The 25,375-nt window shown below is 39.6% G+C and overlaps 1 protein-coding gene across 1 annotated transcript; it reads left to right on the top strand.

The window, feature by feature from the left end:
* The first annotated feature begins 15,905 nt into the window (after positions 1 to 15,905).
* Positions 15,906 to 23,395, top strand: LOC149814489 (GDSL esterase/lipase At5g45950-like). Its single transcript, XM_089989735.1, has 5 exons — positions 15,906 to 16,138; positions 20,312 to 20,442; positions 21,099 to 21,332; positions 22,550 to 22,802; positions 23,031 to 23,395. Exons 1-5 carry the CDS (start codon positions 15,913 to 15,915, stop codon positions 23,216 to 23,218), a joined length of 1,032 nt encoding a protein of 343 aa, XP_089845861.1. The 5' UTR covers positions 15,906 to 15,912; the 3' UTR covers positions 23,219 to 23,395.
* Positions 23,396 to 25,375: the final 1,980 nt, after the last annotated feature.

Genomic DNA, 25,375 nt, shown 5'->3' with positions numbered 1-25,375 from the left:
TTCCTGTCTAATTTTTTTTTTTCATTTGTGTAACGTACTTGTAATATATGTGCGAGTTTGTCCAGTTGTATTTATTGGAACGGTCTTGACCAGTACATAGTGTGGTCTTTTGTGATAGATGTTAAGCAGATGAATTCTATGTTAGTGAATTTTGTCAACGGTGTAGGAAAACAGTATTTATTTTATTCTTTGGAATTTGTAATATAAAGATGATCAAGGAATTACTTTTAAGATTGTGAACAAACACCTCTCTCTCTCTCTCTCTCTCTCTCTCTCTCTCTATATATATATATATATATATATATATATATATATATATATATATATATATATATATATATATATATATATATATATATATGAGTCACTAGAATATAAAACTACAGTTATTTTTTTGTTCTTTCTTTTAAATATAACCATTCTACATGCTTGACTAGCTCTTAAATCATCTAATTATATTGCATATATAAGATTTTGTAAGGTACTATTTGGATGACAGCGAAAACCTGACAGCGAAAACCAGAGTGAAAATCTGATTTTGGGTGCCGAACCAGCTTTTACCCTAAAAACTTGGTTTGGTGGCTGCTTGGTTGCCACCAAAGCAGGTTTTGCTTAAAACTGGTTTCTGCAAAACTGGAATTTACTGCCCTAGAAATGGCTGGGATGGTGTGGCCGGCACTGGGCAACACTATCTTAGCCATTTCATGGTTGGTGGCTTGTCGGAAAATGGCCGGCAATTTGACTCTTTTTTGTTTTTATTTTGGTCAGCCAGCCACCCACTGGCTGGGACCACTTTCCATCCAGCCACCAGCCAGGCCACTTTCGGGCTGGTGGCTGGCCGGAAAGTGGTCAGCCCTATTTTTTTCTTGGCTTTTTTTAGTTCTTGGTAACAGAAAACGACCAAGTTTTTCTATGGCTTTTGGTCATCCAAACAGCATACCCAGGCAAGCTTTTGGCAAACCAGGTTTGTCAAAAACTTAGTTTTGAGGGGAAAACATATTTTTGACACTTTGTTTTACCCATCATCCAAACAAGGCCTAAGGCTTTAAAATTAATGGTTGCTAATCTTCATAAATGTTTTTAGGCTTTAAAATTAATGGTTCATAATCTTCATAAATGTTTAAGCATTAAAAATTTATATTTTTTTATCAAAATATACAATCCAACAGTTTATTCCTAGCAAATTCACCATGCCAAACATATCTACATGGTTAAATTTGCAAAAAAGGTGATGAAAATGCCCAGTTCACATGGTATTTCTCACATTTCTAGTTTTCATATTCTAGTGACTGCACACAAAATGGGGTAGCTTCATAGCCCTAAAACGTCGAATGATATTCCGATGCGCAGCCACACGTGTTGCGGTGTTTTGGGGGCCTTTAGCGGTGGTCATGATCGCTGCTAAAAGTTATTTCAATGGCACATACAAGCTGGTTTTGATGCCCTCTTCCTGGGCATTCTGACGCATTTTCCCTCTTTGATGCCATAAACTTCTCAAACTACTCCCACCTCCCAAACAGATTCTCATGGTGAGCAATTTCTTTGAGTGAATTCTAATGTATCAAACATGAGTTTCTCCAAGTGAATGTCCGAATTGTGTATCTAAAACGATTTTCTTTGGTAACCTAGATTATAATACCTCTTATATTTTTATTTTGCAGCAAGTAATTGATTCTCTGTGTATTTCTTCCATAGTTTCATTTGTCTTTCTTCTGATCTTGAAACCACAACGACCACTGATTTTGTACCATCGTACTATTTAGTTAAGATACAATTTTTTTTTTAGGTTATAGGCATCACCAAAAAAGCATGCTCACAAGCAACGGGTGCTCTGCTTGTCTGGTAGAAGCAGCTAGTGCATGTCACCTTGTGTTGGGATGTTACAAGTTTGAATCCCAATGGTATATCATTGTATAACTGGTAGGGGGTCTGCCTAACCCCAGCCTGCCTTTCAAAAACAAGGGCGAAGGGCTGTGCGATATTTGTACTCGTTGCCAAATTAGAAGCGGTGAAAAAAAAATCTTACTAGATAGTTCAAAATGGTCATTGGCGATATCCCCCTCAAAATTTGCCATACAACTGTGGAGGAGAGGCACATGGGCGATTTAACAGAGAACTCTTACTCGGACGAGTTGCAGATTCTTCAAGAGATGAAGAAGATGGTGTGCAAACAAAAGGCCAGACGCAAATGGATTAAAGAGGGCGAAAGGAATATAACTTATTTTCACCCGGTTGTTAAAAAGAACAATCATGAAGGATAAAATTCTAACCTTGGAAAAGGAGGATGGGACGATCCTCCATTCAAAAAATGAGATTGAGGAAGCCGCAAGATACTTTTCGGAACTCTTCAAATGCATGGATGTGAGCCAAGATACCCTCTGAGGTAGGGATGGCAGTGGACTGGGGGGAAACGGCGCTCCGCCCTGTTTGGACTGGGGATGAAGGACATGAAACCGGGATGGAGGACATGAAACGGAGATAGAGCCGGGGATGGAGGTTAAAATCAAAACCTGTGCAGGGATGGAGGCGGGAATGGACTTACGTTTTCCCCCGCCCCACTCCGTCCCCGTCCTCGATCTCCGCCTTGCCCCGCCCCACACTACCCCGTCTCCGATGGACAGGGTCCTGCTCCGCCTAGCCCTGTTTGGACTGGGGATGGAGGACATGAAACGGGGATGGAGGTTAAAATCAAAACCCGTGGGAGGATGGAGGGCAGGATTTTGAGATGGGGCAGGGGTGGAGACCTTGTCTGCCACCCCCACCCCGGTTCACTGCCATCCCTACTCTGACTCTGAGGTTGTGATTATCTAGGAGTCTCCTTCAAGGAAAATCAAATGTTATGTTCAGAGGTGACAGAAATGGAGATAAGTTGCGTTTGGAATGGACCTGATGGCTTCTCAAGAGCCTTTTTCCAATACTTTCGGAGCATTACTAGCAGGGACTTATGTAAGGCCAACAAGAACTATTTTGAAAAAGAGAGAATGTTGCACCAAGTTAATTGCACTGGCATTGCCTTGATCCCTTAAATAGATGGAGCTAAGCGACTAAATTAGTTTTGGCTAATCAGCCTATACAATGTGGTCTATAAGATAATAACTAAGATGATTGTTAATCTCATGAGCAAGGTGGTGGAGTGGATCATACACTACAAGAAACCTGTGGATTAGCGACGACCTAAATCCGTCGCTAATCCATCGCTAATTCGTCGCTAAACAGTTTAGCGACGGATTAGCGTCGGATTAGAGACGGATAACTTTCATCGCGATTTTTTCGACGCTAAGTAGCGACAAAACTTATCTGTCACTAATTTGCGATGGATTAGCGACGAAAATGATTCGTCGCGAGTCTGTCACTATTTTAAATTAGCGATGGATAATATCTGTCACGAGTCCTTCGCTATTTTAAATTAGCGACGAATAATATATGTCACTAATCTGTCGTTAAATTTAAAAAAATTGCTCGCTGCCGGGAGGTATTCCGACAGCAATAGGCCGGACTTGGAGCGATTCGTCGGCGACGACGAAGGAGGAGGACGACCCACCACTGGATCCCAGCAAGTCGTACTCCCTCGACCCCAAGAACTCCGATTGGGTCTCGCAGAGGTCGGAATGGACCGATCTCGTTGTTGACGGCCATGACGGAGACGAGGCCGGTGTCGGGGCGGATGGCGTCGCGGAGGCGATCGAGGTCGAGGAGGTCGTCAGAGCCGACAGGGAGGTAGGTGGCTTGGAAGCGACCTGCTCCCTGCCGCGCTCGACCGCCTCGTCCGACTCCCAGCCGTAGAGGTGAGTGCAGGAGTGGGGGTTGCCGAAGCGGCCAGTGAAGAAGGGCAGCATCGTCTCCAGCACCTGCGGGTCCACCGGTGACGTCGCCTGCATGTCCAGGTACAACGGCCGCCCCGCGATCCGCACGCCCTTTATCGAGATTCCTCCACCCTCCTCTGCTGCGTCGGAGTTGGGCGACGGCAGTCGCGGCGGTCGACATCGTTCAGCAGGATCGTCCGGTGAGCCTTACTGCGGCGAGCATGAGGCTCGACTTCATCGACCAGAGGGAGCACGAGGCTTGGTTTAAATCGAATATCAGTTTAAATTTAGAACGGGGGAGAGAGGAAAAATTTTGCGCCTTAGGTGGGACGATTTAAATCGAAAATTAGCGATGAAATTTTTTCGTCGCTAATTAGCGACGGAAAAATTCCCTCGCTAATTTCCTACAGTTTTGCAGTAAAAAAATTTTGTCGTCGATCTGTCGATAATTAGCGACGGATTTGAGACGAAATTTATACCGTCACTAATTTCAAAAATATTTCAAAGATTGGCGACGAATAATGTTCTCTTGCTAAGTCTGTCGCTAATTTGTGACGGAAAAAATCCGTCGCTAATAAGGGTTTTTCTTGTAGTGATAAGCCATAATCAGCATGCTTTTTTGAAGGGGTAGAGCATGCGAGATAATATACTCTTGGTTCATGAATTGATGGATTTCATGGCTATGGGCAAAAATAAGGGGTCATCTTTAAAACTGACCACGCAAAAGCTTATAACAAAGTGGATTGGCTTATTTTGCAGAAAATTTTAGCCTTCTTTGGGTTTGGGAAAAAGTGGAGAGAGAGAGAATTATGGAATGTGTTCGCACTCCTTCCTTCAGTCTTGATTAATGGAGAATCGAGAAGGATGTTTTGGATTCTAGGGGGATCTGACACTAAGACCCTGTCTCCCTTTCATTATGAAAGAGTTTGAAGAGCATATGACCTTCAAATTAACAAGGATAAAACAGTCATCACCCCCATTCAATTTGTCGCCGACGAGAGCACTCTAGATTTGTAGAATGAGTGGCTGGTAATTGGCTAATCTTCCTATGACTTGCCTGGGCATCCCTAGCCTCTCTTCATGGGTCGCTTACGTAAAGGGCAGTGTATGCAGATCAAAGATAAAGTTCATATCAAAGCTGGGAACTAGAATGGAAAGCTACTCAAGTGCAGGACGGCTTACCCAAATTAAATCGATACTCTCATCCTTCTCTATATATTTAATGCATGTTTTCTTAATCACTAAAGCATGCTAGAATCTATTGTGAGGAGTTTTTTGTGCTTTTATTCCAACCAAGTTAGACAAAGTCACCTTATAAGGAGGGGATATGGAGATCAAGGTGCTAGGTGATATAAATCAAGCATGATTGTCCAAATTAGCTTGGACAGTAACCACACAAGAGCTGTCCACACAAGAGAGGTCAAGAGCAACCTATCTTTGCTCGGATTTGTTGCCCGGTCACTACCCAACAGCTGCTTTGATCCTTCGTTTCGTGGTAGAAGAGATTTGGTTTCCAACTTCCAAACAGATGCTACTTTTGTAAAAAGCAGGAGGAAACGCAGACCATGTATTCATTTACTGTATCTGGATAAAGCAATTGTGGGGACAAGTGGTAGCTGTCTATGGGAAGAAATGCATACTCAGCTAGGGGAAATATTAGGGAGTACCTCACTCAGTGGTGATGAGGATGGAAGGCAAGAAACTACAGATGAGCTAGAACTTTACTTTCCAAATCATGTTGTGGAAGACATGGTGGGCAAGAAAGTGATTCTATAACCTGCCCTCCAAAGTAAGGGCGGTGATAAAGGGCAGGGATTTTGGAAATGATATTCCTAACAATCTGATAGACATGTACAGTTCTGACAGAATACAGGTTAACAAAGTATACAAGCACTCTCATTTTTTGGCCAGACAACTTGTTAAAATAGCTAAAGGGGGGGTCACTCGCTCATGGAAGGACCATCCCCCGGACTGGCAGCCTCTCATGGAGGCCTAATTTTGTTTTGGTGTTCAGCTTTTCTATGTGACTGTCTATAATTCAATAAACCGGTAGGGGTTAGCCAAACCCCAGCTTACCTATTAAAAAAAACACAAAGAGTTTTTTTTTTTTTTGTAGAAAATGACCATATGTCATATAACTTTTTTTTTAGATAACTACATAAAGAATGACAAAGAAATAAATTAATTACACTATCACAAGACATGACCAGCATGTCATTTAAACAAAAGGTAATGAAGCATAAAATTTTTGCCACCTATTACTCTTCCTCCTGCTTTTATAATATTTAGGATTAGAAAATGTATAAATGCCCAAACAAATTTGTAATTACATTCTCCAAACATATGACATCAATGTCATTCATGAAAAGATAATGGAGACTCAAATTTTTGCCACCCATTTTTCCCCTACTGCTGCTTTTATAATATTTAGGATTAGGATTAGGATTAGGATAAAAAGGGGAGATGGTCTCACTTAGTCTCCCAAACAAGTAAACTCTCATCTCAGTTGCCACTTGCCACTTGCCAAACACCTGATACCAAGGTAATTAAACCATGTATTTAACAAATTCACAAACTCTCATTCCAGCTATCATTTCTTAAACAGATACTTTTCGATTGTTGTCAAAATAAAACCGAATGGGCTCCTTTTCGATTCAATAAAGGGCTGCTTTAGATCGGCCTATACATATAAGTGCTTGAATTTTTTTAATTTTTTTTACTTATTTATCAATGGATCGACTCAAACCAATTCAACTCGATTTGATACATACATACCTATTCGGGTTAAAAAAATAAAATAAAGAAATCACGAATTGCTTGAAGAAACCATCCTGGCAACGTTGATTTAGCAGACATTTGAGTGGCTTCATCTGCATGATTGGAGGTGGTTGGAGATGAATTTATATTCCATATCACCACCAACATCGACGACCATGCAATAAAGAGGGAGAAAGCCAAGCCAAACCAAACTCTGCGGCTGTGTTTTTTTTTTTCTGAAAATGAGAGACCATCACTTAGGATGACTGGCCCCTGAACATTTAATTCAAACAATATCTTATTAATATATACGTGTTCTATTCTTTTTGGTTAGGCCTCTTTTCAACCAAGTAGACCAAAAGGGCTGTCTCATTTCGTAGAGATGACTCGTCAACATCACCAAGTTGACAGGTGACGTGTTCAAAACCCACAGGTGCACGTCCTCTACCACAAGGACTAGACACATACAGCGAGAGGGCCTTGGGTTTTCATGCTATGAACTTGGTGCACAAGGTGAATCTTATATATATATATATATAGTCACTAGAATATGAGACCTAAAATAATGAGAACTAGAATTATGGGCATTCCAAATACTTCTTTTGCAAATCCAACCACGTGGATGTGCTTGGCACAGTGAATTTGCTAGAAATCAACCATTAGATGGTATATTTTTGATGAAAAATGTGATTTTTGAATGCTTGAATATTTATGATGATTTTGGGCTATTTATTTTAAAGCCTTAAAAATATCTCATTTATGTATCAAAATCGAATGATTTAAGAGATGGTTCTTATAAAACCAAGCATGTGGACCACATCCATATGGTTAGATTCATGACAAAAAAAAGAAAAAATCCATGAAAATCACGGTCCACACATTTGTTCTCATATTTATAATTCTCGTATTCTAGTGACTATATATATAGAGAGAGAGAGAGTAGGGTGTAACTTTGTTCAACGTTATGTCGGACCATTTTGCGCTGCAGATCGCACGCATGACCAGCGATGCAAAAGAATTTGTGCAAAAACTTTTTAGTGCACTCATAACCGTTGCTAAAGACCTGGGCAGAAACCAGGTCTTTAATGGTGGTTCAAAACAAGCCACCAAAGGGTCAAAATCACAAAAAAAAAAAAGTGCGGTACAAAGCCGTGCGTCCAACATGAGTTCGACGATTGGCTGTTTGGTGATACGCCCATATATATATATATATATATATATATATATATAGAGAGAGAGAGAGAGAGAGAGAGCTAACAGACACTACTTTTTTAAAAAACATAATTGCATATGTTTTTTTGTTTAATCTACCGTAGATGTGATCTTTATACTTTATTTAGTAAAAAAATGTATACTAATTTAATCATTTTAATTTTATATTTAGATGTGTTTTTAGCTCAACAAAAAACAGCAATATATATTACACCAAAAACTCTCTCTCTCTCTCTCTCTCAGTTCTGATATGGTCAAATTTCAAGGTGTACATTAGCCTATTGCCCTTATATAACAGGGTGCCTTTCAACCACTTGTGGTCATGTTGTTTAAATTAAGTCACAATGGGTTGGACCGTCTTAACTGATTGGATAGATTGAAACTCAAACTAATTGGATACAAAAAATAAGTTGTATCATCCACGTTGACTCAATATTAACATAGATCTAGACCTAACAATTCATCTTGATGATTCACACAATGAGGGTGCTAATAAATAGGTATCATATGCAACCAAGTATAGGTTTCACATAAAATTTCGAAATAGATTTAAAATAAGGGCTAAAAATCTAGAACCTCGTGACATGTTTCTGACCTAATAATGTTTAATAGGATTTTATTATTTTTCAATAATATATGCATTTGTATTATTAAAATATCAAAAAATAGTTTTTTATCAATTAAAAAATAAAAAAATGTGTCCTATTTTCCTAAAAAAAATCAAACTTGTGAGTTGAACTCGCGTCACTTGCCCTCATATCGATGAATCTTTGTGACATAGCTTAAGATGGTTCTCTTGTTTTAAGGCATAGAGTAAATTTAGCTAAAACAAGTTCAAAAAGGAAAATATTCCTATGTAATTAAACTCAAGACACCATTCAAAGATAATTGTATAAATTTCTTTCAAAAACTTGTATTGGCCAATGAACCCCCCAACAGTAAGGTTATTTCTTTTTTGGAAATTTTCTTTTTAAGGCATGCTTTTTACTAATAAGTCTTAGAAAACGACCCAAGAGTTTTGAAACTCATTATACCAAACAAACTCTTCTTTGAAAATGGACCTGCAGTTGTGACGTAAACCGGGTTTACCTTAATCTAAAAAATATCTAAGAAAGCTGGAAATAACTGAAAAATGCAAGAAATGGCTGAAATTTAAATAAACTGAAATTCATTCTCATCCCAAAAACTGATCCTCCATCTGCTTATAGACATAGGTTTCTTAACCCTAAAAAAACAAACTGCCTATTTTTTATAACTTTTAAAAAAGATAAAACCTATCTTAAAAAAGTGGATCAAATACAATGATCCAAAAACTCAAACTACAAAAATCTAAACTAAAATAAGTGGATCCAAAATGGGCAAATGGATCCCGGATCACTTGGCTCCACTCCTGCATCATTCTCCCAATGTTAGAGAAGACTTGCCATCAAGTCTGAATCCTGCTTGCATTTTTTTCAACTTCTATTTACCTTATGGGTTATGGACCCCCAATATGGAACTGGGTATCTTTGCGACTCCAGAATCTGAAAGGCACAAATAGGATCCACTTCAAAGTGCATACAATAACTTGTAGTATGCTTTCTAAACCAACCATAGTCATCTGTCTTTAGACTCATCTGGATCAAATGAATCAAGTGCAGGTTTGATCCTGTACATGAAGAAACTGATAAGCAGATATTCTGGATCTTTTGCACTATCGTCTGTCGCTTGTCATGCCATTGCTGATCCACTACAAGCAGGTTTAGGTTTTGGAATGGGTTCTGTTTGAGTAAGTCGGGTCTGGGTAAGATTTGGATCTGAACATGAGGTAGGGCATAGGAAGGTTTTTGTTTGATTGGATCCAATGGGTTTTGGTTTAGATCTAACTTATGGTTTTTTGGTAATGGAATAACGGGTCCAAGATGGGTTTTGGAAGATCCAATACAAGAGATTTGGATTGAAGACTTGGTTTTGGATCCACATCGTTTTAAATTGGATGTAGGCTTTTGCTAGGCTCTAGGAGGGGATTTGGAGTGGGTTCAACTCTGCTTCAAGATCGAATGCATATTGGATTGCTTGCTCTAGAGACGAGATTGTGATGATGACATCATACATTTCTCAATAAATGCAATGGTGAAGTCCAGCAATATACATGTGGATTTGTTGGTTAGGAGTCCCATAGCTCTGAGCCTATAATGTTAATCTTCGATTTTTTTCTGATTTTGAGCCTTGATGTTGAAAAAAGCGTCGGTAGAGAGCCCGATTCACCTGAAATTCTACCTCTCTAAGAACCATATATGGATCTGTATCCACTTAATTTCTGCTTGGATTGGATCTTGGGTCTTGGTGAATTGTTTTGGGTTTGAGATAGGGTTTGGGCTGGTGAATCTTGGGTGAAGTTTGGGTTTGGATAAATGGGTCGTTGGGATTGGAATTGGGTTGGTTCATACCGGGTATTTGGGTGGCATTGGATTCGGTCTGTAGGGTCCAAAGTCAAAAGAAATTGATTCTTAGCTTGCTTTCCAAAATATACTAAGCACCCACCTCAAATTATTGATCCACCAGCACTGTGAATGAAACGTGTCCCTATAAGTATACTCACATCAAGCAAGTACTTAAATCATATGCCATACCCACATCCCAACATGACATGATATTCAGCCGAAGATAACCAAATCGAAGATGAATTTTCAATTTTTTAACGAGAAATTACCATTGTTGTTTAGACATCCCATCATGTAGGGATGCAAACGGGTCGGGTTTCGGATCCCAAAGTACATCGGGGAGTCGGATCGGTTTGGATCTGAGACAGCCAAATTTTGCAACCCTACTATCTATGGGCGAACAGGTGCCACGTTAACCATGAACCTGTTTGGTTAGCCACAATGTAAACCTCCATGATTGCACACCCCTCTATCCACCGGTAATAGCATTTTTTATTTTTACTCAGAGAAACCTCCTCAGACACAGAGACCTAGCCACTGGCTCAGCCTGCTGTACTTATGGTCATTGTCAATGTCGGCGTAAAACTCGGCCGGCTTAATCAAGGGAGTCGTCAAGCATCAATTTGCGCAGGGGGTGATGCCCTTGAGATTTGAACCTAGACTGCCCGTCAAATGGTCCAGCCCCCATCCCACTACGCTAAACCCCTTGGGTCTAATATCATTTTTTTAATAGAAAACAAGCATGTATGCATCACCCTAACCATGCGAACCAGCCGGTGGTAGGGTTCCTATGAAAATTACATGCAAGGTTTTGGTTGGCCTTTTGCCCAACTTAACCATGTGACCAGTAGGGATGGCAGTGGGGCGGGGCGGGGGACAAGGTCTCCACCCCCGCCCCGCCTCAAGATTTTATCCTCCACCCCCGCCTCCATTCCCGGCGGGGAATGGATTTTATCCTCCATCCCCGCCTTCATCCCCGTTTCATGTCCTCCATCCCTGGTTCAAACGGGGATGAGGCGGGGTGGGGTTGGGGCGGGGATGAGGCGGGGCGGGGAAAAGTGCATGTCCATCCCCGCCTCCATCCCCGTTTCATACCCTTCATCCCCGGTCCAAACGGGGCGAGGCGGGGTGGGGCCCCGCTTTCCCCTGGTGGACTGCCATCCCTAGTGACCAGCCGGTGGTAGGCTTCCTAAGAAAGTAACATACTGCTAGGTTATGGTTGGCCTTTTACCTAACTTAACTATGGGAAAGCAATATCAAACTAGGTGTGTCAATGCTCCAACAGTCTTCAGGCATGGAATTGAATTGAAGTAATTGCAAGTTTTTTTATTTGCTTTTCTTAACATGCATGGGCACCATGGATGATGAACAAAAAGATACAAGATATAATCCACTACAGTATTTAACCGGGGTTTTTTCTTTTCCTAAACCCATTTGCAGCTCTAGGCATTTGATAGAATAATTGCCTAAAATTCTAACAAAACCATTGATATGTTCATTTAAGTTTTTGGTATCATGGTAGATATCTAATTAATGCACTTATACCCATGTGTATAACATCTCGCAGGTACTTAGCTTCAACAAAAGATTAATATGAAGCACAGCTAATTCCAAAATAGCAACACTATTTAATGCGAGAAGCGAGATATGTTCGGGTCAAGGATACATTCGAATTCATCTGTTTTTTTTTTTTTTGGTTTTTTTAATTGTATTTGATTGAATATTTGGTATTGGATAGCATTTTTTTTTTGAAAGCCCAGCTGGGGTTAGGCAGACACCCCACCAGTTATTATTCAATGTACCAGTGGAGTTTGAACCTGCAACATCCCACCATAAGGAGTCATACACTGACGGCTCCTACCAACCACACGGAGCCCCCTGTGGTGTATTGGATAGGATTTTGAGTGATATAGTTAGGTATCAGAACTATCTCAAATCCATATTAGAATTAGGACTTTTGTATTTTCTCTACAAAATTCTTATTGTTAGGGATGGCAGTGGACCGGGCGGGGGACAAGGTCTCCACCCCTGCCCCCATATCAAAATCCGAACTTTCATCCCCGCCTCCATCCCTGCATGGGTTTGAATTTTAACCTCCATATCCGCCTTAATCCCCGTTTCATGTCTTCCATCCCCGCTCTAAACAGGGCAAGGTAGGGCGGGGCCCCATTTCCTCTCAGTCCATTGTCATTCTTAGAAGGATCGATTGGAGACGGGGTGGGAAAAGGCAGGGATTGGGATATTGGGGACGGAGCGGGGAGGGGGAAAGCGTAAGTCCATCCCCACCTCCATTCTCGCATGGGTTTTGATTTTAACCTCCATCTCCGCCTCTATCCTCGTTTCATGTGCTTCATCCTCGTTCCAAATGGAGCGAGGTGGGATGGGCCCCGTTTCCCCCCAGTCCACTGTCATCCTAGGCTTGATTGGTGAATGATTGATGTTGATGTAATATTGGTAATTTGATTCAATTTATGCAGTTTATTTTCCTAGATTTCCATGGTAGCCAAACATAATTAAATAGTAGTAGTTGCTGACCTAGTTGATTGCTTGCATCACTGATACACAGCTGGTTGTTAAAATATGCAATTCATAACTTTCTTTTTATTTGTTACGTAGGAAACTTGTACAAAAAAGTCCTGCTGAGTTATGGCCGCAACATCCAACGACTTAAAACCCTAATTAACACCAACAACCCCACCCCACCCACACACACACCTCAAGAGCCAGGATCAGGTGCCATCACATGGCACACTTGGAGTGTGCCTCTGCACCTGGCCACCCTCCATCTGCTTTTGGGCCCCACAACTGATAGACTGCCAGCCAAAGATGGAGGGCATCAGGTGCAGCCGCATACTTCAAAATGTGCCATGTGATGGCACCTGATCCTGGCTCACACCGCACCCACTAAAAGCACTTACCGCTTCGGCCTTACCGCAAGTGATATGCACTACCAGCATCGAACTCACAATGTCTTTCAGCTGCACGAAGACCACCTGGCTCAACCAAACATACCCACGGTCATCATGCTGGTGGCGTAAAATTCCGAGGCTACGACCCCTGCCCATGGGGTCTATGCTGAGCGTCGGCTTGCAAAGAGGGGGTGACACCCATGGAGTCTAACCTTAACTACCCATCTAGCAGCCAAGGCCCCCACCCCACTAAGCCAACCCCCTAGGGCAATTCATAAGATTTAAACGAAGACCAAACTGAACTAAATCTTTATGGCTTGAAACTACACCATATATAGCCAATTACGAGTTCTCACATTCATTGGGATAAAAAAAAAAGAAAATAACTTCCCAATTGCACATCCAAAGTTTGTGTGATGTTAAAAACACACTTGAATTTATGATCTGCTAATAAAAAATATTCTATCAATTTAACTTTGGTAATCACTAACTCAAGTTTAATTAATAAGATAAAGTTACTGATTTACCCTCTAAAACGATATTTTTATTTCTTTAAAAAAGTTTCAAAAACTTTGGGTTTGACTAACTAAACGACAATGGTAGCAGAATAAAACTCTTGGTTTGATTAATCAACCATAAAATTATTTAGGTGCATTCCTAACATTATCAAATTCTTAGGTTTTCTTTTATTATCTCCCAAACTTTAGGTGCATTTTTTGAAGATTTCCCAAAAAAATAAAATCAGAGTACTTCTCACGTTATTCGAATGGCCATTTACTAGTTCTTCTATTTTTGGATTTACAAATTAACTTAAAAGAAAAATAACTCTGTTGCTTCTTTTTCATTTCAAACAGACATGTATTAATTTCCAAACAGACGGACAGGTATCAATTTTACAAAAATTTAGTTGAAATGTCCTATCAAAGCTCACTTCCAAATAAGTTCCATAACTTTCTCATTTCTAAAATAAAAAAGGGTTACATTGTGGCCCATCTGCATTAATCATTAGAAACATCCAACACCAACCTGCCATCTCCCTACCATTATGAGAAATCAAATTTTACACAACCACGAAATGATTAAAGTGTTTGATTTGTGAAAATGGACCAAATTTAATAAAAATTATTCCTGACTTTTGATGGAAGTGGGTTCCTAATTTGGCTTAGTTCCATAAACCCCAGTACACCATTCTGAAATATTTTATTGATTATAAAGTGGACGTACGATGGCATATTTTGCAAAAAGGCAGGCAGGCGTTCAGTCCTCTTACTGGTTTTACTCATTTGGTTGGTGTCCTAAAGTACAATTGAGCAGAGTTCAGTCAAAGAAAAAGCAGAGACCGCAGATGGCAATTTGGCAAATGTAAATTTGTTTGTGAGGTAGAAACTACAACCTCATAAGCAACATGGGCTCTTCACTCCTAGTGCACACTTGATTTATTGTCTTTGCAGCATACAGTTTTACACATGCCACACACACATGACATCTCTCTCTCTCTCTCTCTCTCTCTCTCTCTCTCTCTCTCTCTCTCTCTCTCTCTCTCTCTCTCTCTCTCTGTTATTGTGTATATTGATCCTGTGGATATATAATAACTCTGGTTCAATGTGCAAGTCGTCTCTAATGTGTGCAATTAATCATGTTTTTCATCCACAATTTGGCTGTAAAAAGTTTTATTTTTATTATTTCATCTTGGCAAAATATGGACTGGTGTTTTTTAATATTTAAGTTTATTGGTTCAACGTATGTTTCAAATAGATGAACTTTATATGATAAGTCTATGCATATATATTATTCAGACATCAAATTTGTGCATGTGTGTGCGATTTTATCCTGTACATAGGTCGGATTATGGCTATCCAAAAGTCGATTCTTACTGAAAACAGCATGTAAATCACATCCATGAGGTCGTTTAGATAAAAAAACAAATTGTTATAAAATTAGTCTTTGATTGTTATCACATAGATGTGATCTACACACTTGATTTTATAGGGATCAGCTTTTGGAGTGTTTGATTACGACACATGAGCGAGTTTTTATAATACTTCAAAAATCAACTGTTTAAAGGCTCTAAATATCATTTGTTCATAGAAAACACATGATTCGGGTGTTGATTCTTAGTAAATCGATCATGCTGAACACATCTACAGGACTGGAATCAGGAAAAAAAAACACTGAAAAAACAAACACAGAGAGAGAGAGAGAGAGTAATGATAGGGCATTCAAGGAGCATGCCCACCTAGTGAAAATCATGGGTACAGGTTGCATCTTAATCAAAACTTGTAGATGTATTTAACATGATTTATTTCATAGGAACAATATTCTACATTATGTTTTTTAGATCTAAAAGTACAATTTTTTTTTAGTTATGAAATGTTGGGACATTATGGGTCATTGATTGTTGAAGATTGTAAAAAATCTATATTCACATCATATTCTATTTTACACTAAAAATTGTATGTAGATAAGTTTTCTCTTTTTTTTATTCAAAATTGTGGATGGACGTAGGTGCACCTGGGAGGCTGGGACACCTTTTATATCTCTCATAATTGTTTTTTTGAGTATTCACAGTTAGAAGCAATAAATAACACGATTCACACGTGGCGGTAGACAATTGTGAAGGCTTGTTTTACCCGATTACAGCAGGTAACTACAAACTGCATGCCATGGCCCTCCCTTCATATATATGAGGAATACCAGTGCAAGAAGTTGACAGAGAACGAGTAAGGAAAAATGAGAATCCCTACTGTGGTGGCAACAATGTCCTTTGTGGTGGTGGTGGTGGTGGTGATGGTGATGTGTGATCATGTTATGGGAGCCGAAGCGGACCCTCTGCGGGATCCCAAGCTGAAGAAGATGGTACGACGAGCCAACGTGAGCTGCTTGCTCGTCTTCGGGGACTCTAGCGTCGACCCCGGCAACAACAATGTCCTCAACACCACCTTCAAGGGCAACTTCTTGCCTTACGGCATCGATTTCATTGGGCACAGACCCACAGGAAGATTCAGTAATGGCAGACTCACCACTGACTTCATAGGTAACATTATCCTCTTTCCTTCCAGTTTCCTTTTCTTTGCTTATATATCTTTGTCTTCTTATCAGTGTGGTTGGTCTGATTCATATAGTTAATCAATTGGTCATCCTTTTAATGTGGTTATCATTATCATTATTTTCACACTGATGTAAAGTCAGTACCACCATAATCAACCATTATCATTTGGAAAACTAGATCCCGTCTTCACCATCGCCATCTTTAGCATCTTTTCCGGCGTCATGTTAAAGTGTTTCAACTTGAATCAAATTTCTTTTTTTGATGATGAGGAACCCTCGCCGAAGCCAGGAAAACCCCGAATGGGGCTCCTTATGCGGCCCATCTCTGAATGCCAGTGTTTGATTCTGTGTCCTCAACTCAATGCCTTCACAACCATTTCCTCCCGCTAGCCACATGGGCGACCCCGTGGTGGTAATTTGAATCAAATTTGTATTTTTTTTTCTGAGAAGTAACTAGAATCAAATTTGTTATTCACTAGAAACTTGCTTCTTAAGTTTCTCAAACATTATGACCCATTTGAACGTAGGTATTAATAAGTCTGATTTGGAAAGGACATGGTTTTTTCAAATAATACAAATTGGGTTTCTTCATGTCGCCAATAAATATTGCAAACTTTTTATGTACTTGCCCAAGAGGGCTCCACTTATTTAGTATTGTCGGCTGTAAAATGTTACCAAATTGATGGGACGTCACGAAACTCATCCACAAGAGCAGCCATAATTGGTTCGGGTCTGCCTAACCTCACCTTTTTTTTGGGGGTTTATAACCCAAAGAAACTACACCCCTGCTCGAAGACCTGAACGTACTGGCTCAACTTGCCATAGTGTAAAACTCTGAGACTAGGATCCCTGCCCCCGAAGCCTATGCTACATGTTGGCTTGCGCAGAGAGGTGATGCCCATGAGAATCGAACCTTTACTGCCCATCTAACAGCCAAGGCCCCCACCCCACTGCACCAACCCCCCTTGGGGCTTCCTGACCTGACCCTCCTGATAAAAAATACTAAAGACATGAGGTTTTAAGCCAATGAACTGGAGGCCGCTTTCCCCTGGTTACCTTTGGTTTCATACTAAATAGGAAACCATCTTGAATTTTTTTTTTTAGATAGTCAAAAACCATCTTGAAGATAGTGTAGGACAAATGACAAGAAGTTTAGGACAAATTATTCTATTAAAAGCTTTGGTTGAGGCGATTAGGTACAAAACATAACAGAGACTTGAGTGGGTTTTGTACAATATGGAATGACTCGATTTAAACAACTAAAACTAAAAAATAGGCTTAGTATGTTACCGACCCTGACTTAGGGTTGGAGAGTTGCTATTCATTAAGTGAGACCGTTTTCCAGACCAATTGTATGGCTTGTTTTCAAGTGTACTTTCCCATAGGGACAGCCGGACAGGCACTTCCTGTGGGACACATTTATGGAGTCATTCACAGATGGGCGTCCTTGGTTGGGATGTGTGAAGAAGATGCCTGACGTTCTTAGAAAGAATAGTTGGCATTTAGTAGCACTGCAGTAAAAAAAAAAAAAGGATTTTTTCCAAATGCCCATCAAACGATTGATCTTAAATAATACACCAGAATGGTTTTCAAAATTTTCCAATGAACCTCATGCTGTTGACATCTTTAAGCAAATAACCTCATGTTGTCCGTATCACTGCAGTGAAAAAAGGCATTCTTGAAATGCCCATCAAATGTTTGATCTTAAACTAAGACATTTTTTCAATGAACCGCAAGCTTTTGACATCTACAAGCAAATAACCTCATTTCTTTACCATCCCTAGTTCACCCTGCTAAAGCACTAGCTTCTACAAGCAAGTCGGCTGGTAGGGGTATGCTTAAGCTTGCCTTAAAAAAAAAACTGGTTAATTCTACTTTTAAATTTAATGGTACTACCTCGTGTGATTGTTTGCTTATCTCTGGTTAAAAGTCTGAGGTGTGTTTGGAGAGTAAGAAAGTTTTGGTGGACATATTAATTAAAATGAAATATAGTGCTTCTTTCAAAATTACAATGAAGTAGATGATCCTACGCGAGTGTGGTAGTCATGTACCTTGAAATGCTCCAAAGTCCTGATACGATAGCTGCATTCCATAGGTGTTATACATGGCCCCAATGCAAGAACTGACACTTTTATGATTAATGGATTGGTCTACATCATAATGTCCAATAAGTCATTTTGAGCAAGTGTTACACTCAGCTGGGACTGAGAGGGTGTTGCGTTGTAGCTACAGTGCATGTTTTGGGGTTCCGACTGAGCGCCGCGTAGTGCTGATCAGTCGGGTGTACAGGCACACAGTACACTCGCTTGCAGGATGCACGAAAGTGTACGGCGTGCCCATACACCCGGAATAGCGCCACACGATGCTCAGTCGAGACCCTGAAATATGCAGTGTAGCTATAGTGCGTGTTCCGAGGAGAACATATAACCTGCAGGGCACTTGGCTAGGTTGGTATATATGCTTAAGGCATTCAAATTGAAAAATGTCGATTTACAGGGCACATTGTTTTTTTTGAAAGGCAAAGCAGGGGTTAGGTAGACCCCTACCAAATATCTCTTAAGCCCCATGTGGCAGAGAGATTCGAACCTGGGCCTTCAGCTTGGCACTGGACCCTGCTTACCACACGGTGGTAGAGTGTGTATCTCTTGCAACAAGGCTGCAGCCAACAGAAAACTATCCCCGGTGAGCAAAACAAGTTTGTTGGAGGAGTTTTACACTTGGAACTAGGGGTGTCAATGGGTCGGGTTTGGTTTGAACCCAGGTAGAACCAGTCTTGAATCAAATTTTTGGGTATGGTATTGGGTTTGGACTCTGGTATAATCGGGTCTACTATAAAAGAAACTATACCCGAATCCAATAAGAACTACATGAACCAGACCTGGACCATATCCCATAAAATAATTTTTTTTTTCATTTTTACATTGAAAATCGGAACTCGGGTTGTGTCCGGGTATGGTATAAAATTTCACAAACTATGCCCGTGTTAATGTATTAGTCGGACCTTCAGGTCAGGACCTAGATCATAATCGTTTCTTCTTATTTGTCACCATACCCAGACCCTATAGATTTTAGTCAGGGTCAGGTCCGGGTAAACCTGACCCATTGACAGCCCTACTTGGAACATCGGAATAAGATCACGGTCAGAGTGAAAGAAAAAAAAAAAACAAGAACAAGAGAGAGATACCTTAAGGGGCCAACTTTTGCCCTCAATTTAAGAAAATGAGCTTCACTTTTCTGATATTCATGGGTATAGCTTGCCTGAAAAATCACAAATAAAGACCTCATGCCAACATCCGTTCTCTCTTTTTTCTATATTTACACTGAGAAAACGCTTTCATAATCAGATATCTAGCCACACTGGCTCTTTCTGTCCTACCTAAGACTCCTAAGAAACCGTTCTCAAGATCAAAGACTTAGCCACGCTGGCTCTGCCTACTGTACTTACGATCACTGTCATGACAGCGTAAAACTCTGTGGGCTTTACACCTTGCCTCCAGGAAGTCTCCACGCTTCTGCTTCTGCAAGGGGTGGCGCCCATGAAACACGTGATTCTTTTTTTTTATTTCGTATGGTCTTTTAAAATTTTAAAAATGCTCATTCATCCTCGTAAGTAAAAGATAAATATTTTGCATTTTGATCATGAAAGTTATTATTGTAAATTGACTTAAATCTGTCTTAATGGACAATAATAAATGTAGTCCTTTGTTTGGCAGTTTTCAAGAAAACAGAGGGCCATATCAGAGAATTCAGAAACGCGAGGCACATTTTTTAAATTAGGAGCAAAATTTTGGCAACTAAATGGAATTTTTCCGCAGAAAAATGGCTGACCCAGTCATTTTAACGTTGAAATGCACAAAGAAAGACGCTATTTTCACTTGATTGCCTTTGGTTTACTAATGTTGGGGCTCTTAATGTGGACATTTGCTCCATGGTTACTGTTGATAATCAAACCGTATGGGAACGTTCGTTTCACGGAAAATAGTTCATTAATCTCGTATGAAAATAAGCATTTTTCTGTGCAGATCGTAGTGGGACCCACGTATTTCATAGGAAAAGGAAGTTTTCATATGATTTTTTTTCCTTGTTTGGCTTCACACAAGGCCCATTTCTCACACTCATGGATGGAACTAACGGGGCTTGTGGAAATTGTGATTTGCAGCTGAGGCCCTTGGCCTTAAGGATGCAATCCCTGCTTTCCTACAGCACGACCTTAGCAAGCACGAGCTTCCACATGGAGTCAGCTTTGCATCAGCTGCAACCGGTTATGACGACCTCACAGCAAACTTCACCGTATGCCTCTCTCTCTCTCTCTCTCATAAATCACATTTGCAGCAGCACATTTTTTTGTGCAATGTGATTTCCCTTGATCCAGCCCCACCCTTTCTCTCTATCGTATGCACCAAGATGGAGGACAGATCAGGTGACTTGACAAAAACACAAAAATTTATGTTTTGAAATCACCACCGATTGTCACTGCAATCCAATCTTGTCAGTATCGGTATCAGCCCTCAATCTTTCGCCACCGATTCAGCTGAATCGATACCGATACTCAAGTGAATAGTTCTGTATTGGACAAAAAACAGTAAAAAACTAACGTGACAATGTTAAAACCATTAAAATAATATTAAATATTATTTTTTAATATTTTTTATATTTATTAAAAAATAACGTATTCAGGGGTGAAGGGTATCGATTTTCTGTTGATACTATGAGTATACTGGCTGCAATCACCACCATCCAATGTGAAATTATGACATTGGCACCTTTTGGGGAGCCCCACTGGTTGCACAATGAATGCTGGTGATTGAAGTGAGGGAAGGTGGTGATTTCAAAATACAAAAACATTGTGTTTAATCAAATCACTTGATCTCACCCCTGGACAAGATGCAACGAAGAACATGCAATATGTAAATCACCATAAAATGGTAAATGACAATGTGTGACAGGACGTTTTACCCATGTGGAAGCAAATACAGTACCTTAAGCACTACATGGTCCAGCTAAGAGAATTGGTAGGAGAGGAGAAAGAAAAGGAGATAATAAGAAATGCCATAGTCGTAATGAGTGCAGGGACCAATGACTTCATTCAGAACTACTACCTTGATCCACAACGTTCCAAGCAATTCACAATCAACCAGTACATTGACTTCCTGATTGCGTGCATGACCAGGGGTCTGCAGGTAAGTGTGTTTTCTCTTTCCTTCCAAAAATCCACACAGTCACTCTCTTTCGCCTCAGAAAAGATTGACCAAAACAGCTGCGGACCCTACAGGAACACAGGAAAGCCTTTTTGCAGGAAAAGGCACCTCTGTTCACCAATGGGGGACTCTGCTTGTTTGGTAGGAGGTGCATATCACCTTGTGTTGGGACGTTGCAAGTTTAAAACCCAATGGTACCTTGTCTAACTGGTGGGGGTCAGACTAACCCCAGCTTAAAATAAGAAAAGGCGCCTCTGTTCTAGATTTTGTCATGCATGCCCTTTCTCACACAGTCACAGGGCTTCCCCTCCCCCTGATTCGAAGGGAAAGATTGTCATAAGAATTGATGAGACCTCCAGGCAAATATGGGGGCCACTGTGGCGCTACGGGGATTGACCGCTTTCCCAGAAAACCTCATCCCCCATCCCAAGGGTTCAAATTTTTTATGCTATTGAAGGCACATAACTATTGAGCTGAAAATCATAATAAGTTCAAGCTTTATCGACTCAATCTGACAACATAGATGTGTTCAGCATGGGTTGTTTGCTAAGGATCGATCCTTGGATTGTGTTGTTTTGATCTAAAAATATGTTTTTTGGGGCATAAAATTTTAGTGCACTATGGACCATTGATTTTTCAAGTCCTTAAACAACCTGTTTACAGGTAATGATCGCATGATTTGAAAGCGATATTCTATTCAACAAACCTTCTAGATCGCATCTATAAGGTCCAATTTACAAAAAAAAAAACTAAAAAATACAAAAATAAGGTGATTATACTCAATATAGTTCAGTGTCTACAAATCACTAAATATTAACCTTTATATATATATATATATATATATATATATATATATATATATATATATATATATATATATATATATATATATATAGCGTAACATCGAATGCCGGATGTAGCAAAAAAGAAAAAACATTTAATGGCATGCAAAAAGCACCATCAAAGGTCGGGGGGCTTTAGTGGCGCTTTTAGCCAGTAATGACCTTTAGTAGCACCGCTAAAATAGCTTGTGATTTAAGAAATGGAAGGCATTAATCATTCTTCCTTTTCTTCAACTCTGTGAAAACTACGCTTCTAGTTTTCATATGCTACACTTTGTTATATGTAAACAACAGGAGATCCATGGGTTAGGAGCTTCTAGTTTTCATATGCTACACTTTGTTATATGTAAACAACAGGAGATCTATGGGTTAGGAGCAACAAGGTTTGTGGTGGTTGCTGTACCTCCATTAGGGTGCATGCCCCTTGTCAAAACACTGCGTGGAGAGAGTGGATGCGTTACCGAACTTAACAAGGTGGTCATGACATTCAACTACAAGGTCAAGACAAAGTTGGACACCATAAATCAATGGCTTGGTGGACAGGTTACAGTAGCATTTGTTGATGACTATACCATCATTCTAGATGCTGTTCAAAGTCCCACTAAATATGGTGAGAAAATTTGTTTTGGCATCTCTTTCTACGACTTTCTTTTTTGTCACCATCGCTACCATGCAGCTTTGATAGCAAATCATACGTGAATGCAGAGAGAGAGAGATTCTTGCTTTGATTGTTGGGTATCAATATCATCAACTCTAGTTTTAATTGGTTTTATAAAGCCTGCTTAGATCTTATGGATGATTCAACTGGCCTTATTGAATGAATTATTGTTTTTTTCAGGTTTCTTGGTGTCATCAAAGGGTTGCTGTGGAACTGGTGTGATAGAGTTTGGTGAGACGTGCAAGGGACTGAGTACATGCAGTGATCCTTCTAAATACGTATTCTGGGATGCAGTGCATCCAACTGAGAGCATGTACCGCATTATAGCAACTGAGGCAATAAAACAGGTCCAAAAGTTCTTGGTCTAGAATTTTCAGTTCCTTATTTGTAAGTGTTGGGGTTTGCTCCATGAGTAAATTTCCACTGTAATGTCCAATATTGGTATGTATTTTTTGCCAATTTGTAAAATCGTGGTTGAAGGAAAGCAAGTCAGGATTCATGTAAAGTGCCACAAGTCTTTTAAATTCATAAGGATTCATATTGGCGCAGACTTGAATTGTTCAATTTGACTGCCTATACTATTGAGCGATAAGATAAGAGTTCATGCAATTCAGCTTTGCTCCAGCCCAGGATGTCAATTCTCTCTCACTGTATCTCTGTCAAAGTTCATGGTTATGAAAGAACCAAGACTTTTAACCATCTTTTTGAACTCTTTATTTTTCTTTTGATGAGAAAATAACCATATTGGTCACCAATTTCCAAAATTAACTACAAATTTAACAAAATTCTTTGCATGGCCAAAAATTTGATCAGTGACCTTTTTTAGCAGTTTTGTCCTTCATTACTTACAAAATAAATTACAGAAAACATGCAAGTAGGAAGTGCAAGAGGATAGATACTAGGCAATGATGACTTATGTCAAGTGATGAAAAGCAAATAGAATGACAAATCTATGAACACTAGAAGATGCTGGAGGTAACACATACAGGGAAAAAATCAATAGATGCCACCTACAGAAGACTCCCAGAGCCAGATATGACTTTGAAAGAGACTTTACAGAAAATTCAGGTTTTCTTTTTTTTTGGCGTTTATATTTTTTAAGGTGGACATGAATCTATACCATTAAAAAGGGTCAAAGTTGCATTGGGAGATGTACATTTACTTGAATTAGCATGCCAATAAATACAAGGTATAACAGATTTCTTAATTTTATATTTGTCATTTATACATGATACTACAATCATTAGTATTAGCTGCAAACATAATTACATATCCGCTATTTAAAAAGACAAAGGTATCCAAAAATCAGGCAAATGATGGCAGCCAATTATCTCCATTTATATGTGCTGATAGACACAAGAATTGCTTCATTCGAAGTTGAACAGGAAGACCAATAATTGATCTCATGTCATTAGCCGAAATTACAATAGGAACAGAAATTTATTAAATTCTAGCTCAATTAGAAACAGTGTCACCGATATCGGCAATATTTTGAAAATATCCGCAAAATCAGTTAAGCCAATAATATCGTAAAAATATTGCGATATTTTCAAAATATTGCAATATTTTCAAAATATCACCAGATATACAACTGCAAACCGAGCTTAATAGAGTTTAATCGAGTTTTAACGCTTGATCAAACTTTGCTCGTTTATGTTTAACAAGCCTGAGCACTTGTTCAAACTCGGCTCGTTTACTTACCCGGATGAGCCCGAGTCAAGCTCGAGCTAGCTCGGCTCGTTGTGCACCCCTAGATGTAGGTGATTATGATTAGAAACACACACACACACACACACACACACACACACACACACACACACACATATGCTGAGGATTTTAAACAAGGATGCATATATACACAACACACACATGCATCATTGCTGAACCTGAGGATTTTTCCTGTATTTGGTTTCTAGAGATAAAGATAAATATGATTTATCTAGGCATCACAAATAGGAAATTGTACAAATAGTACAAGCACATTATTGGTGTCATATGTGATGAATGAGTGTATATTATCTTGTCAAGGGGGTACTTTGACTTTCTATGATCCTGAGTGCTAACAAATGTAAACCAAGCTGACAACACATACCTGTGGAACAAATGTTAGTACAGACAACTGAAGCAGTGAGAATAGAATAAAAGTAGATTAATTAAAGGATGCATAGCATTACTAAAGAAGGGGATTTTAACGACTTTTATGCAATATGTGGTGGGCATGGAAGATGAAGATTTATAGCAGAACTAGTACAAAGAGGTGACATTATATAGGTTGCAGAAACCAGGACTCTGCCTCCACAATTTGTTTCACCCTTGACAGGACCAAAGGATGCTTTTTCTACAACAAAGTTTGAAGAGAACTAGGTCCACCCTAGTTGGACCTTACCAATTAAATACTTTGCAAACTTGTATCAAAATTCAAAATCATACGATAAATATGCAGAAACATATATCTTGCATTATTGCATATTTTAGGAAGTAATGTACTAGTACAACTAGAAATATAGCTTTACCATCCAGTATAG

Source organism: Nuphar pumila, chromosome 15 (genome assembly GCF_984573655.1).
Source record: "Nuphar pumila chromosome 15, dmNupPumi1.hap1.1, whole genome shotgun sequence".
NCBI lineage: Eukaryota > Viridiplantae > Streptophyta > Magnoliopsida > Nymphaeales > Nymphaeaceae > Nuphar > Nuphar pumila.
Note: the sequence above shows the minus strand (reverse complement) of the source record. Positions and strands in the feature narration are given on the sequence as shown.

Coding starts and splice junctions, on each gene's coding strand:
- LOC149814489 (XM_089989735.1), top strand. CDS start 15,913: ATGGGAGCCGAAGCGGACCCTCTGCGGGATCCCAAGCTGAAGAAGATG. Junction 16,139..20,311: donor ACTCACCACTGACTTCATAG/GTAACATTATCC, acceptor TGTGATTTGCAG/CTGAGGCCCTTGGCCTTAAG. Junction 21,333..22,549: donor GCATGACCAGGGGTCTGCAG/GTAAGTGTGTTT, acceptor TGTAAACAACAG/GAGATCTATGGGTTAGGAGC.